Genomic DNA, 15183 nt, shown 5'->3' with positions numbered 1-15183 from the left:
GAGGCAAAGCCGACACCTTGGTCATGGAGGAGAGGAGGACGCCGAGCATGCACCTGCTGATCCGCTTGGAACCAGCGCAGGTACTTTGGGCTTTGGAGTCCCGACGGTAGGATCACCGACCCCCGGTGATCACAAACTGCTTCAGTGCGGGAGTTGTCCCATTGACATAGCCGGAGAGTTTGTGCCCGCGAAGCACGGGCACGACCTACGTCTTCCAGAGAAAAAGGTTTTCTCAGGTCAGTCGCATGGTGATGTGGTGGCCGGTGGACGATATATATGGCGCTGGTGGCGCTCGGCGATGAGATCATGGCGCTGGTGGTGGAGCATTTTGCTTTTTGTTGGTGGGGGACGGTGGACATGGATGGTGGATGGGATCTTGGCTCTGATTATCAAGTTGGAAAGGATGATTTGCCATGAATTCCTCTGAGGGGATTGATCTCATGATATAGCACAGATGGCTTGGATTAAAAGGTTGGTACAACGGCCGATGACAATAGATCACGATCGTAACAACTATGGAAACATAATCAGATCCTATGGACTGCGCTAACGCACGGCCGTGCGTTCTATAAGGTCCCAGTACGGCCGTCCGTTTTTGGTATGTCGGTACGTGCACTTTGCTTTTCCTACCTTTTCCATCGGGCCAGCCACGCGCGCGCAAAACAGACAGCGATACTGAAGCGGCTGCGTGGGAAGCAAGCGCGAAGGAAGCAGGTGCACGGTCCCCACAACCTGGCCATTGCTGCAAGCTTAATTACGTGCTGACAAAAGGGAAAAGCAAAAATCAGGCATTCACACCCCATCCCACAACCTAATTCTGCAGATTTGCCTACCTCAAATCACATTTCTGCAGAATTCTCGATTCCATGAACAGATATGTCTTTCCATGGAGTCTTGCATATTTGCTTTTTGTGCATGCAAATTATAGGTTTTCAGAAAAAATGTAAAACATCTGATCAAAAGTCTGCAGAAAACCCACAACTGATACATCTAGATAGTTCCTACCAATTGACAAAACATAGTTGCCTACACCAGTTACTAGAAATTTCACATATAGCATAACAGATGCATCCAGTGATTAAAAGAACATAGTTGTATACATCTAGATCTAGGTAGGTAGCCCGTTAATCTGCAGTTTGCGCGTCCTGAAGACTTGTGATATGAAAATTATTACAGTTGCATTTGTAACACCCTGGATTTATCAATTTCGAAATAAGAAGTAAATCATCCCATTAATCTCCTGAAATTTCAGTTTTCAACTTGCCAGAAAGGACCCCTTTTAACTTCTAAATTTATGTTATTTTATTCCTCACATTCATCAAAAAGAAAAACTGCCAAAATCTCCTTGTCTTCCTGCTCTGCCTCCCGTGATCTCATCTAGGTTTAGGAGGAGCCGCCACCCTGCTTCAGATCTCCTTCGTCCTCAACTGTCCATTCTTCTGTTGCTGGTCATGGCGAGCTAGTCGTCAGGCTGCCGGCGTCGCGGCCGAGGTTGCAGGGCGTACTGTATTGCTGCACCATACTGCCCAGCCGTGGTGTGCCCTCGCCGCACGGGCACACCGGCATCGCCCTGCTGCTGGTGGCCTGGACGTGCTGCTAGTCCACAGCATGTTGCTGCCGGGTGGTGCCTCGTGTGGCTGCCAAAGTGCTGCATGCCGCAGCAGGACTTGAACTCGTATTGCTGTTTCTTTATGCATATCCTCGCCTAAACCGTCGCCTCCTGCGCAGGATCACACGTGAGGTTGGAGGAGAGTCCGGGACTTGTTCAGATCTTCGATCCATCGTGAGCCGGACTTCCGACCGCGTGGCAGGCAAGTTACCACACGACAATCCTTTTTTTTACCCTTCCGTGATCAATAATCCAACCTGTATGTTTCAGTCGAATTGAGTAAACCAAGGCTGCTGTGATCAGATGGTTAGAGATGGTTGCAGTGCAACATTGATTTGTTATTGGCTAGATAAATGCAGAACTAGGAAAATTGGACGCAGTGCAATATCTCACTTCCCGTTGTTATTATTCTGCATGTTGCAACTGACACCTTAGTAAGCCTCGATCTACAATAACAATATTTGTGAACACAACAGGACTGATCCGAGTCTAGCTATCATGCTGAATTTCTGGGAATCTAAACTGCAGCTTGCGATGGTTAACTCATAATTCTTCAATCCTTGCAGTCGAGTATGCAGGTTACTCATGTATTATACATCTACTTTCACTAACATCTCACAAAGACCATGGACCATTCTAGCACAACCCTCATGAACCCTGATAACCGTATTCCTAATGTCCATGTATCTAAGTTACCCATTAATCTTTGCATACATGTCCCTAGTTTCCAAAGGTATCTATCGTCGCATATATGGGTATAACACTTTACACCTAACAACGTACGGGGGCGTACATTCTCGCTGTTGGGAAAATAACACCCAACCACAGGGATGCAGTCGAGGTGGGTGCCCGGCTATTCTCGTATCTCCTGGTATGCGACTCATGAAATCGGTACCGTACTTGCTTTCCAATCTAGTAACCTGATTACTCTCACAGTATGTAGATTTTAATACCTATACTGGGATGGTGCTTTTCGGATCTCTATATGGTCTCTCATGTGCCTTGAAATCCTGTTTGCATTCTTTTTACATCTCTCGCACCAGTTTGATAATATGATGCTATCATAGCCACAACCATTTGTGGCTGCCTGGAATCCTTGATAACTTATCCTTGGTTCTTTGTTAATATCACCTACTCTTGTTGTGTTGGTATACTTGCTGAGATTGTTCCATCTCACACATGCTTTCCTGTTCCAGGTAAAAAGACAATGGAGTAGATGTATGAGCATGGGTCATGGGTGACACACGTTTGCCAGCACCGTGGTTTGCCACCTCTTGCTTTGGAGTCAAAACATTTTATTTTTAGTGGACCGGTCCGGTCCGTTAAACTTCAATTTTGTTTGCTTTCGCTGGTGACTATATTTGTGTTGGCACATCATCTCGGTTATTATTAAATCTTGGTTGAACCATTATACGTTATTGCTTATTCTTATGTGTTGCGATAGTACCGCATTTGTTACATGCCGGGTGCTACAACATCATATTATGCCACATTGTTATCTGCTCCAGAGATTACGCATTTCCAGCCTAAACAGATGTGCTTGCATTTCTCTAAAACCTGAAAAAGTTTGGGTGGCAAACACGAAAATAAGTTTGCTTATCAGTTCTAAATGTACAGTTGACTTTTGTATCCTTACTTGAACTTGCTTTCAGTAATAATAAAAAATGTTGTATAGTTGAATATGAATTGCTATAATTAGTTCTTTAAAATGCTACATGAATATGTGGTTCCGAAAATTAGCAGTAACTGCTTAGTAGTTTTGAATGTACAGTTGGCAGTGCTTGAACTTGCTTTCAATAATCAATAGAAATGCTTTAGAGTCAAGTATGTATTGCTATAAATGCTATCAATTTGACACCTTATTTGAACTTGCTTTTAGTAATCATCAAGAACTTGCTTTCAGTAATCATCAAAATGCTTTAGAGCCAAAAATGAATTGCTATCAGAAAATGATTTAAATGCTACATGAACATGCTTTAAAGTATTTTCAGACTGTACAGATGATAGAAAAACCATATTTTGTGTGGTTACTTGCCTTCAACAATCAGCAGAAATGCTTTAAAGTCAAGTATGTTTTGCTTTCATAGATGCTTAAAAATGCTATCAATTTGTGCAGGCCATCCACGATGGACTTGAACCTACCTCCTCCTGATGCAACAACTGATTTCAGTTTGGTAGCGGCGAGCGAAAGTTTGAACCCACAGTTTTGTACTCAACCAGATAGAGCATGCTCTTCTACTGTGTATAATCAGATTGAAGCAGAACCATCTAATAAAAATAATTTGGACCTACCTACAGTATCAGAATTGAGGCTTTCGCTAGAGGGTACTCACCTGCATCTGCAAGCTGAGCAAGACAATGGAAATTCAGGCATTTCTATGGGTGCAGACGATGGTGAGCAAAGTTTGTTGAAGAAAAAGAGTTTTGTCTGGGCAGAGGCACAAACTGCATTTGATAAGCTGAATAGGCCATGAGCACTACCCCAGTCCTAGCACTGCCTGATTTTCATCTACCCTATGAAATTGAAATTGATGCATGTGATAAAGGCATTGGACCTGTTCTCACACAAAAGTGTCAACCAGTGGCATACTATAGTAAAGCTCTACGGGTCCAGAACCAGAAATTATCTATTTATGAGAAGGAATTTTTGGCTATAATGATGGCAGTGGAAAGATGGAGATTATATCTTCTAAGAGGCCCATTCACCATCAAAACTGACCAGAAGAGCTTGTGTCACTTGGATGACCAGCACTTATCCATTGATCTTCAGAAGAAGGCCATGACTAAGTTGATTGGTTTACAATTTAAATTTCCATATATGAAGGGCTGTGAAAATATGGCAGCTCATGCACTTTCCAGGGTAGGCCAATTCTTTGCTCTGCAGGCTATATCCACTTGTCAGCCCTTGTGGATTCAAGAGGTCACAAACTCCTATCACATTAATCCAAAGGCCATCCAACTGCTGTCAGAATTGGTTGTGTCCTCACCCAATACTCAAGGTTTCTCTCTTGAATCTGGCCTAATCAGAAAGAAGGGAAAGGTATGGATTGGTAGTAAAACCGCTCTACAAACCAAAATTATTACTGCTTTCCACTCCTCAGCCATTGGTGGCCACTCCAGTGTTCAAGCAACATACCAGCACTGTAGAGATTTCTGGATCGATCACCCTCGATCCCCTTTCCTGGTATACTTTTATCTCACTACCTTTTTACATATTAGTCCCTACACTATGACATATTTACATATACACACCAACACTCCCCCTCAAGATGGGTGATATATATCTATCATTCCATCTTGCTACAAGCTAATACACATTCTTTAACTCCTAAGCCTTTTGTTAGACAATCTGCTACTTGACCACCTGAAGCCACATAACTTAGTTTAAGTGTTCCATCATCCAATCGTTCCTTGATAAAGAAGCAATCGATCTCCACATGCTTGGTTCTATCATGCTGAACTGGATTATTTGCAATATTGATCGCCGATTTATTATCACACCAAAGCTTCAAAACCCCTTCTGATAGCTTCAATTCAGATAATAAGTTTCTTATCCATAACATCTCACCTAGGCACACAGACATAGCTCTATACTCTGCCTCTGCAGTTGATCGAGACACCACCGGTTGTTTTTTGCTTCTCCATGACACCAGATTTCCTCCAACAAAAGTACAATAACCAGAAGTTGATCTTCTATCATCAGGACAGTTAGCCCAGTCAACATCACAATAGCCTTCCACATTAAGGTGATTATTCCTCTTAAACCATAGTCCTTTGCCAGGACTACTTTTCAAATATCGCAAGATCCTGTAGACTGCATCTAGATGCTCACTTCTAGGATCATGCATATATCGAGTTACTACACTCACTGCATAGGTTATATCAGGCCTTGTATGACACAAGTAGATCAATCGACCCACAAGTCTTTGATATCTATCTTTATCCACTGGATCTCCGGACATGGCACTCAACTTGTGATTTTGTTCCATAGGAGTAGAAGCAGGACGACATCCAAGCATACCTGTCTCATTTAGTAAATCCAGGGTATACTTTCGTTGTGAAAGAATAATCCCTCTAGGAGATCTTGCTATCTCAATACCCAGGAAGTAACGGAGTTGGCCTAAATCCTTGACTTCAAACTCTTTGCTTAGATTCTCCTTTAGCCAAGCCATCTCCAAAGTGTCATCACTAGTGATAATCATGTCATCTACATAGACTGCAAGAATAGTGACATGATTTCTAGAATGACAATAAAACACAATATGATCCCCATTACACTGTCTGTATCCCATACTGCACATTGCACGTCTGAGCCGATCAAACCATGCTCTTGGTGATTGCTTTAGACCATACAATGACTTCTTCAATTTCAATACTTTTCCCTTAGTCTGATCAGTAGCAAATCCCGGTGGGACCTCCATATAAACTTCCTCTTGAAGATCTCCATGTAAGAATGCATTCTTAACATCCAATTGATACAATGGCCAATCAAAATTAGATGCACATGAGATTAGTGTTCTTATCGTGCTCATTTTTGCAACCGGCGCAAATGTCTCATCATAATCAATTCCATAAGTCTGGCTATACCCTTTTGCTACCAATCTTGCCTTATACCTCTTTATCTTTCCACTAGGGTCCTGTTTCACCGTGTAAACCCATTTGCAACTAACTACCTTCTTGCCCACAGGGAATGGAACAAGATCCCAAGTCTTGTTCTTCTCAAGTGCTGCTAGCTCCTCGAGCATGGCCTCCTTCCACTTTGGATTTTGTTTTGTTTCTCTCCAATCTTTTGGTATTGTCATTGACTATAGTGATGCCACAAAAGTTGGCTATGTCATTCTCATCCCCATCACTATTTGCATCCTCGAAGCCATACCTTATTGGAGACTTTCCTGTAGTGCTCATTGTTCCCTTTCTTATAGCAATAGGCAGGTCAATAGAGGATTCAACTTCTTCTCCCCCTGTCTCCAATAATTGATCTATTTGTGATTGGTGCTGCTCCACTACTTGCAGTTGCCCCTCATTACTTGTAACCTCATTACCATCAGGAGGGAGTTGATTGAGGTTTTCTTTCCTCCTTCTCATATACACTTGTAGATTATCCCTCACATGTGATCTTGCCTCCCTTTCCTCCTGTGCCGGCTTGCTCATGGCAGCTGGACATGGGATCAAACCAGTCATAACTCCCCTCTTCTTTGATTGCTCCTCATCTTTAGCCCCTAGCATTTCCTCCTCTTTCTCAACACTAATCTCGTGCATGTCAGAAGATTCAAGATCAGCAAATAAAGAACTAAAATCTGTCTTTTCCCCATAAAAAGGAATAGATTCCCTGAAAGTTACATCCATGCTCACAAACATACGACGTTCGGATGGACTCCAACACTTGTACCCTTTTTGCCCAGATGAGTAGCCCACAAAGATGCACTTGACGGCTTGAGGATCCAACTTTCTGACTGAAGGTCTATGATCCCTAACAAAGCAAGTGCATCCAAACACTTTTGGTGAAACAATAAACTCATTTTTTCCAAACAACATCTCATAAGGTGTCTTCATCCCAAGCACTCTCGACGGCATGCGATTAATAAGATGGGTAGTAGTCATAACTGCCTCACTCCATAAGAACTTAGGCACATTCATAGTATACATGAGTGAACGGGCTACCTCCAAGAGGTACCGATTCTTTCTTTCAGCTACTCCATTTTGTGGGGGCGTATCAGGGCATGAAGTTTGATGTAAGATTCCTTTCTTAGAAAGAAAACTTCCAAATTCCTTGTTCACATACTCAGTCCCATTATCAGTTCTGATAATTTGAACGTGAGCATTGAATTGATTCTTCACACATGCACAGAAGTCCTTAAAGCATTCAAGCACCTCACTTTTATGTTTCATAAGGTATAGCCATGTCATACGAGAGTGGCAATCAATAAATATGACAAAGTATTTCGCTCCACTAATAGAGACTACAGGAGAGGTCCACATATCAGAGTGGATTAATATAAATGGTGCCACACTTCGCAACCCCCTACTCACATAGGAGGTTCTTGTGTGCTTCCCAAACTCACATGCATCACATATCAATTTACGTTTGTCCACCTTACACATTTCATTAGGAAATACCTTACTCTTAATATCAAAAGATATATGTCCCAACCGATAGTGTAAAAGCATTACCTTAATCTCCTCTTCACTTGCAATAGCTGACAGAGCAAGACATATAGTCTCATCTATCTTGCTCTTGTCAAGATACCAGAGTCCATTATGTCAAACTCCAGTCCCAAACCTTCTTCCCGTCTTCCTTTCCTGAATTAAACAATTTTCACAATCAAGAGAAACACAACAATCCATCTGATCAACTAATGAACTTATTGAAACTAGATTTATTGGAAAAGACAGAACATATAATACAGATGACAATGTAATAGATGGTGTGCATTGCACCATACCCACACCTCTGATAGGTCGAGATGTTCCATCAACAGTCTAGATTGTCTCTCTATGAGAATATGAGTATGGTGTATAGGATGCAAATTCACTTGATGTACCTGTGACATGCCTGGATGCACCCGAATCTGATATCCAATCTGAATTTGAAGTCGTTGTCTCTTGATCATTTGATCTTGAATTTTCCTTATTCTCTTTTAGCTTCCTCAATTCTTCTAACTCAGCAGCTGAGACCATGACTAGGTTAGATTCACCTTCCTCAATCATAGCAAGATTAGCTTTATAACCTCTTCCTCCACCATGGCTCACACCACTCCTTCGTCCACCTCTATCGCTACCTCTTCCTCTTCCACTTTTGGGTTTGAAAGGTTGGCGACAATCACGACTCAAATGGCCCTTCTCACCACAGTTATAGCATATCCTAGTCTCCTGGGATCCTGTCACCATAAAAGCTGGACGGGGTGGAGGTGAAGAATTACCTCTCATTACCTTAAGTCTAGTCTCCTCCTGTGCCATAGCAGCTATGGCTTCCTCCAGGCTAGGAAGGTTGGATTGGTGAAACATGGCAGCACGTTTTGCCTCAAATTCTGAGCCCAGACCTCTTAGGAACTGAAGAACTCTTTTTTTCTCTATCCACCTTTTCACCCATGCTACACACTCGGGATGTGGAAACTCAATAGGATCATAGTGATCTAAATCAGCCCACAAACGCTTCAACTCAGCAACATACTTCATCAAATATAGCCCCCCTGCTTCAGATGATGTATTCTGTCATCTGTATCAGCTAATAACATCACATTTCCAATGCCTGAATACATCTCAGATAGAGCCTGCCATACCCCTGAAGCACTCACAATAGTATCCACTGATCCAGCAATAGTCGGTGATATCGAGCTTAACAGCCATGCAACCACCAAAGAATTAGTAGCATCCCAGGCTTTCCATTCATTACTTGATTTATCCTTAGGTTCAATCATCTCTCCATTGACAAAGCCCTCAAGTTTTTTGGCCTTCAACAACAACAATGCCCTCCTAGACCAAGCCAGATAATTCTTGATGCCCTCCAATTTGATATCATTTGGCATCAATTCTAATTTCTGAATTGTATCTGCGTGGGGCACAATTTCCCTACATGAGGATGAGACCTCATTCTTTTTCGCAGTAAGCAGTTCAACAAGTTTCCCAAGAACTTGCTCAATTCCTTGATTTTCTCCCATACTGTAGCGATAGAGCAAAACAGCAGCACCTGCCTTCGTTCTCTGTCAAACAGCTACTAGCAGCTTGCTCCTTCTCTTTTGATTGCAGCCACACACACAAGCATTTCACTACTACTCACAGCACCACTCCACGCTTACTGCACCACTTCCTCTCTGCTCCCTTGCAGCCCAACAGCACCACACAAAGCTTCACAACCGCCCCCAATTTGAACGCTACTGGCCTCAATCAAGAACCACTGCAAGTTCCACCACCAATCTGAGACCCAACTCCTCTGCTCAGTGCTTCCTTCAACAATCAACACCTGCTCACTTCCGCCAGGAGCAGTGAAGCCTGCTGCTCACCTTCAGCGAGCTTCGTCCTCGGCCGCTACTGTAGCACCAGAGCACACCCAAGCAAATCAAGCCCTTGCCACCGGAGCACACCAAATCGAGCTGGAGCTTGCTGCTACCCAAGTCGGATCCACCGTCTACCGCGTCCGCACGCGCGAGCACCACACTAACCCGCAAGCCTCGAGCCACTAGCTCCCTTCTCCGTCAACTCTCCAGGCCGGGCGCCGTCGACCAGCCCACGCTGTCGTCTCCTTCTTCTGCTCCAGCGCCGTATGCCCGCACCTTCCCGCGCGAGCACGTCGCAGCAGCTCCGCACCGCCTCACCGCCGACCACCGATCGTCTCCCTCACTACTGTGGCAAACCTGGCTCGGATACCATGTAGAGATTTCTAGATCGATCACCCTCGATCCCCTTTCCTGCTATACTTTTATCTCACTACCTTTTTACATATTAGTCCCTACACTATGACATATTTACATATACACACCAACAAGCACCTATAAAAGGTCTTCTCCTGGGAGGGATAGAAAAATGCTGTCACAAACTTTGTCAAAAAGTGTCTCATTTGTCAACAAGCAAAGCATGAACACACTAAGTCTCTAGGTCTTCTCCAGCCCTTACCCACAACTCAAGGAGCTTAGCAAGACCTTTCTATGGACTTCACTGAAGGTTTGCCCCCCTCTGAGGGTTATTCAGTAATTTTAGTCATTGTTGACAGATTTACAAAGTATGCGCACTTTTTCCTTTAAAACATCCTTATACTGCAGCACAAGTGGCTAAAGTATTTCTCCATAATGTGGTTAGACTACATGGCTTACCCCTCACAATAGTATCTGACAGAGACAAAGGTTTTCCAAGTTTGTTTTGGCAAGAGTTGTTCATATTGGTTCACACTAAGCTGCAGTTAAGTACTTCATATCATCCACAAATGGATGGACAGACTGAAAGGGTCAATTAGTGTTTAGAGATATATTTGAGACGTGCAGTAAATGATGCTCCTCAAAAATGGCATAATTGGATTGATATGGCTGAGTTTTGGTACAATTCTAACTACCATTCCTCATTGGGTTGAACTCCATTTAAAGCTCTATATGGAATTGACCGTAATGTTGGTGCTGTACCTAACCTTTCCTCATCTAAAGCTGCTGATGTGAGTACACTGCTGAAGGAAAGGCATCTATATTCAGAGTTCCTGAAAGATCAGTTAGCAATAGCTCAATCTAAAATGAAGTTCTATGCTGATCAACATCGATCACCAAGGGAATTTCAAGTGGGTGAGATGGTCTTCCTCAGACTGCAGCCATATGCTCAAAATTCAGTTGTCAATCGAACTTGTCCTAAACTATCCTTTAAGTTTTTTTGGCCCTTATGAGATTCTGGACAGGATTGGATCGACAGCATATCGCTTAGCTCTACCTGTTGGCTACCAAGTCAACAATGTGTTTTATGTCTCCTAGCGCAAGCAATTTGTACCAGATCATACTCTAGTTTTCACCGGCATACCTGCTTCCACTGATCTGTCCACACCATCTCTGATGCCTGAGAAGATTTTGGATAGCTGGCTGGTGAAGAAAGGGAGTGCTGCTACTGTTCAAGTACTGCTAAAGTGGAGTTCTGAGAAACCAAGTTCAAATGTGCATTGGTTTACTTGTGATGAATGATTGATATTAGTATTTATTTGGTTTGATGATCTTCGGTTTTGCATGATCTTTGATATGATTTGAATTTATTTGGGACTTTATTTGAGCATATTGATTATGGATTACTTGGAATTGGAGTTGGAGATATGCATTTGCTTGTCTCATGATGTGCAGGTGATGGATGCAACTTAGCAGTTGATGAAGGGATGATCGGGGCTAAGCGGAGTGCTTTGTTCCGCATGATCAAGGAGGTCAAGCAGAGTCAAAGGTGATTCTAGATGAACATGTGGAGGTCAAGCAGAGCATAGAAGGTGGATAGAGACAGTGTGTTGACAAAGTCAAGCGAAGGAGATGCCGGTGCAAATAACAAGGCGGCTCGAGGGATTGGGAGCAGGGAAGACTTGCCAGCGGTCAGGATCGCATGACGGAGTACACGCGTCGACATCGAAACGTTTACTTAAGGTGTAAACAAGGTGGCGAGTCACGCTTTTATTAAAACTTCTCTCTAGTTTTTCTTCCGCTTGAGTTTTGAGGTGCGTTAGGTGATGCAAATAGGAGAAGGCCATCAATTTGGTAAGAAATTTATTGAGGCACCTATTCACCCATCTCTAGTCGTCAATCTCATTCCTACAATTGGTATTAGAGCCGATTTGATTAATTGTTGACCTTAATCGGCTTTGTGATCCGTAGGTGATATGGAGAGAAGTGAGAAGATTCCGCTGTTTGATGGCCGTGATTTTTCGTACTGGAAGGTGTGCATGGAGGCTTATCTGTTAAGCCAAGGAAGTGCAATTTGGGAGGTAGCTAATTTCAACTACGAGATCCCTGCTGCTCGCATGACTCAGATTCAAATCGAACAGTATGAGGCTAACAATAAGGCCAGAAATATTTTTTTCACAAGCCTAAGTCAGAATGAGTTTGACAGGGTTCAGCACATTCATACTGCTTGGGAGATCTGGACTACTCTGAGTGTCTTTCATGAAGGCACTACTCAGATTAAGGCTAGGCACCAAAGCACATACAACCAAGAATATCAAATATTTGTGCAAGGCTCCAGAGAGTCTTTGGATGCTATGTTTGCTCGCTTTGATGGAATTTTTAACAATCTTTGATCAATTGATGTTTTACCCTATTCTGACAACAAAAGAGCAATTAAGTTTCTCTATGCTCAAGATCGTAGCATTTGAGAAGTGAAGATCTTGAGCATTGAAGAGTCATCAAGCTACGACACGTTAACTTGTGATGAACTCTTCAGCAAGCTCAAGTCCATCGAGATAACCAAGGCGGTTCGAATTGGTGTCGTAAACCCCCTGTCTCAGAACATGGTGTTGGTTTTCAGATCTAGCGGTGGCAACCAGTCTGGAGTTGGTATTTCTTGTGCTAACACTTTATCTGGTGGATTTACTTTGTCTTCCTTGGTTTATCACAGAGGAGCAGATCGATGTGCTTGATTATGAGGATCTTGCACTGATCCTGAAAAAATTCACCCGCTTCTACAACAACCGTGGAGACCAGAAGAGAGGTGGTTCTCGTACTTGCTTTGAGTGTGGTGACACCACCCACTTCAAGGCGGACTGCCCCTGGCTCAAGAAGAAGGAAGACCGTGACCACGACTGTGACAAGTACAAGAAGAAGAACAAGAAACCCTTCTGCAAGAAGAACTGTGACAAGATGGCCAAGAAGGTGGCTAAGGCGGCTTCTAAGGCGTTTGTGGCAGCTCTCAGAAACATCGACATCTCTTCAAGCGAGGTGGAGAGCTCAGAGGAGGATGAACCACAAGTGAAGAGAAAGAAGAAGGCTAAAGACCTCACCGGCCTTTGCTTCATGGTGGACGACAACAACGACAGCGACCCTGAGCTTGATCCATCTGAGGTATTACCTTCCTACGACTAGCTTTCGATCCAAGTCGATACCTGGAATGATGCTCTCGTTAGCCAGGATAGATTACTTAAGAAAGCTGTGCGTGAGTTGAAGGAGCTTAGGTGTAAGTATGAGTCTATTTTTTCTGAGCTTGCATTGCTTAGGTCTAGGCGTGATGATGAGAAGTGTGAGAGTTATTTGGTGGTTATGACAGAACTTGCCAAACTTCAGGCTTTACATGCTCAAGTTGCCAGTCGACTTGAGACCCTGAGAAGAAGCTCTCTGAGTAGGATTCTAGATCCACTCTCTTAGGGGCCTGCATGAATTGCCCTTTGCTTGCAAAGGATGTGGAACTGAAAGCAGTGTGCATCAAGGAGTTAGAATCTAGATTGGAGAGTACTGGGAGTTTGAAGGATGTGTAGTCGAACTGTCCCACTTGCATCATCTTTCAGGACAAACTCAACTGGGTTAGAGGATAAGTTGAGAAGCTTTTAGACAAGAATGAGTATCTACTTTCTCTACTGGAGAAATGCTCAGAAGGAAAGGGCAAAATGAATTTGATCTTAACCAAAACCAAGATGTGTGCCGATAAGACAGGTGGCTCTTCGGTTGGGTTTTGATAGGGTGGCTTACAATTGGGAGAGTAAGATTATTTTCACCACATCTACTACCTAAGAAGCTGAGAAATCCAAAATCAACAAGAAGAAACTCACACCACAGTTTACCAAGAAGAAGCCCGCACGACAACCTAAGTGAGCATCACAGTCTCAGATGAGTGCCCCTGTGAGAGAGCCTAGAGTGACTGGCAGTTGAGTTCCAGAAAGACGCTACCACTACACCAACTGCCAGAGAGAGGGTCACTTGATTGGGTTTTACTTTCGCTGTAGGAGGGATGAGCGGCGTGAGTAGGAGTGGAGTACCCGGGACATGTACTGCCCCTTTATTGGTGTACATGAGCTTTTTCCTCACTCCTACTCATGAGTCTCTAGTGCTTTTCAGTCTCCTCCTAGAGGTGGTGCTCGGCGTGGATTTTACCATAACTCATATGTTTTTGATCTACGTGTAAGAGGCTTTGAGTTCTAGGGCTTTGGCAGATCATATTTTTTCTTTATGGTTCTCGCCCCCAACGTACTAGTGTTGATTTGCATGCACTTGTTTTTACTGCTTTAGGGTGGATAACCCAGTACTGGATTCCCAAGAAGTATATGATTAACCCCAGTACTGAGCCATCCACCTACTACTCTTCCCGCATGTAGGTGGTAGGCGGAGGCCTGGAGAACAAGTGGCTCATTGACTCCGGTTGTTTGCACCATATGACTGGAGATACATCATGGTTCTCTAGCCTCACCCCAACGAAGCGGTATGAGTATATCACTTTCAGGGATGATCGGAAAGGAAGGGTGAAAGCCAAAGGTATGGTAAGGGTGAATAACAGTTTACTCTCATGGATATGGCTTTGATGGAACATCTGGGATACAATTTGTTTTCTGTATCTCAGTTGGTGGATGAGGACTTGGAAGTGCATTTCAAACACGATACTTCTCGAGTTCTTAACTCTTCAGGCGCTTTGATTCGCCAGAGTTTTAGAGTTGGGAGAGTTTTTGGAGATGATTTTTTAAGTCCCTTGGTTCATCTTGTTGTTTGATTGCTCAACCTTCTTCTGAGCTTTAAATGTGGTATAGGAGACTAAGGCATATGAGTTTTGACTTTCTTCTCATTTGAGTGCCATAGGCTTGATCCGAGGATTTCCCAAGCTCAAGTTTTAGAAGAACCTCATTTGTGTTCCTTGTCGGTATGGTAAGGTGGTTACTGCCTCTCACCCACCAGTCAATCTAGTGATGACTGAACGATCGGGAGAACTTCTCCATATGGATACTGTTGATCTTTCCCGGGTTTGTTTGGCGAGTGGGAAGTGGTATGTACTTGTCATTGTTAATGATTTCTCTCGCTACTCTTGGGTTTTCTTTCTTGTGAGCAAGGATGAAGTGTTTTCACACTTTTAGAGCTTGGCTTTGAGATTGTTCAAAGAACTTCCTGGTGCATTGAAAGCAATTCGCAGTGATAATGGCACCGAGTTCAAAAACT

The 15183-nt window shown here is 43.4% G+C and overlaps 1 protein-coding gene across 2 annotated transcripts; it reads right to left on the bottom strand.

Moving 5' to 3' along the window:
- Window positions 1-1633: 1633 nt before the first annotated feature.
- LOC133904116 (uncharacterized) lies at window positions 1634-9734 on the bottom strand. 2 transcript variants are annotated; one of them, XR_009907398.1, is made up of 3 exons: window positions 8152-9734; window positions 7781-7909; window positions 1634-1866 (listed from the first exon to the last, which is right to left on the bottom strand). XR_009907398.1 is itself a non-coding variant. In XM_062345607.1 (2 exons), exons 1-2 carry the CDS (start codon window positions 8783-8785, stop codon window positions 7866-7868), a joined length of 678 nt encoding a protein of 225 aa, XP_062201591.1. In that variant the 5' UTR covers window positions 8786-9734; the 3' UTR covers window positions 7186-7865. The 2 variants fall into 2 exon arrangements, 1 of the variants encoding a protein (XP_062201591.1); XM_062345607.1 differs by lacking the exon at window positions 1634-1866 and having other exon boundaries at window positions 7186-7909.
- Window positions 9735-15183: the final 5449 nt, after the last annotated feature.

Source organism: Phragmites australis, chromosome 21 (assembly GCF_958298935.1).
Source record: "Phragmites australis chromosome 21, lpPhrAust1.1, whole genome shotgun sequence".
Classification (NCBI taxonomy): domain Eukaryota; kingdom Viridiplantae; phylum Streptophyta; class Magnoliopsida; order Poales; family Poaceae; genus Phragmites; species Phragmites australis.
Note: the sequence above shows the minus strand (reverse complement) of the source record. Positions and strands in the feature narration are given on the sequence as shown.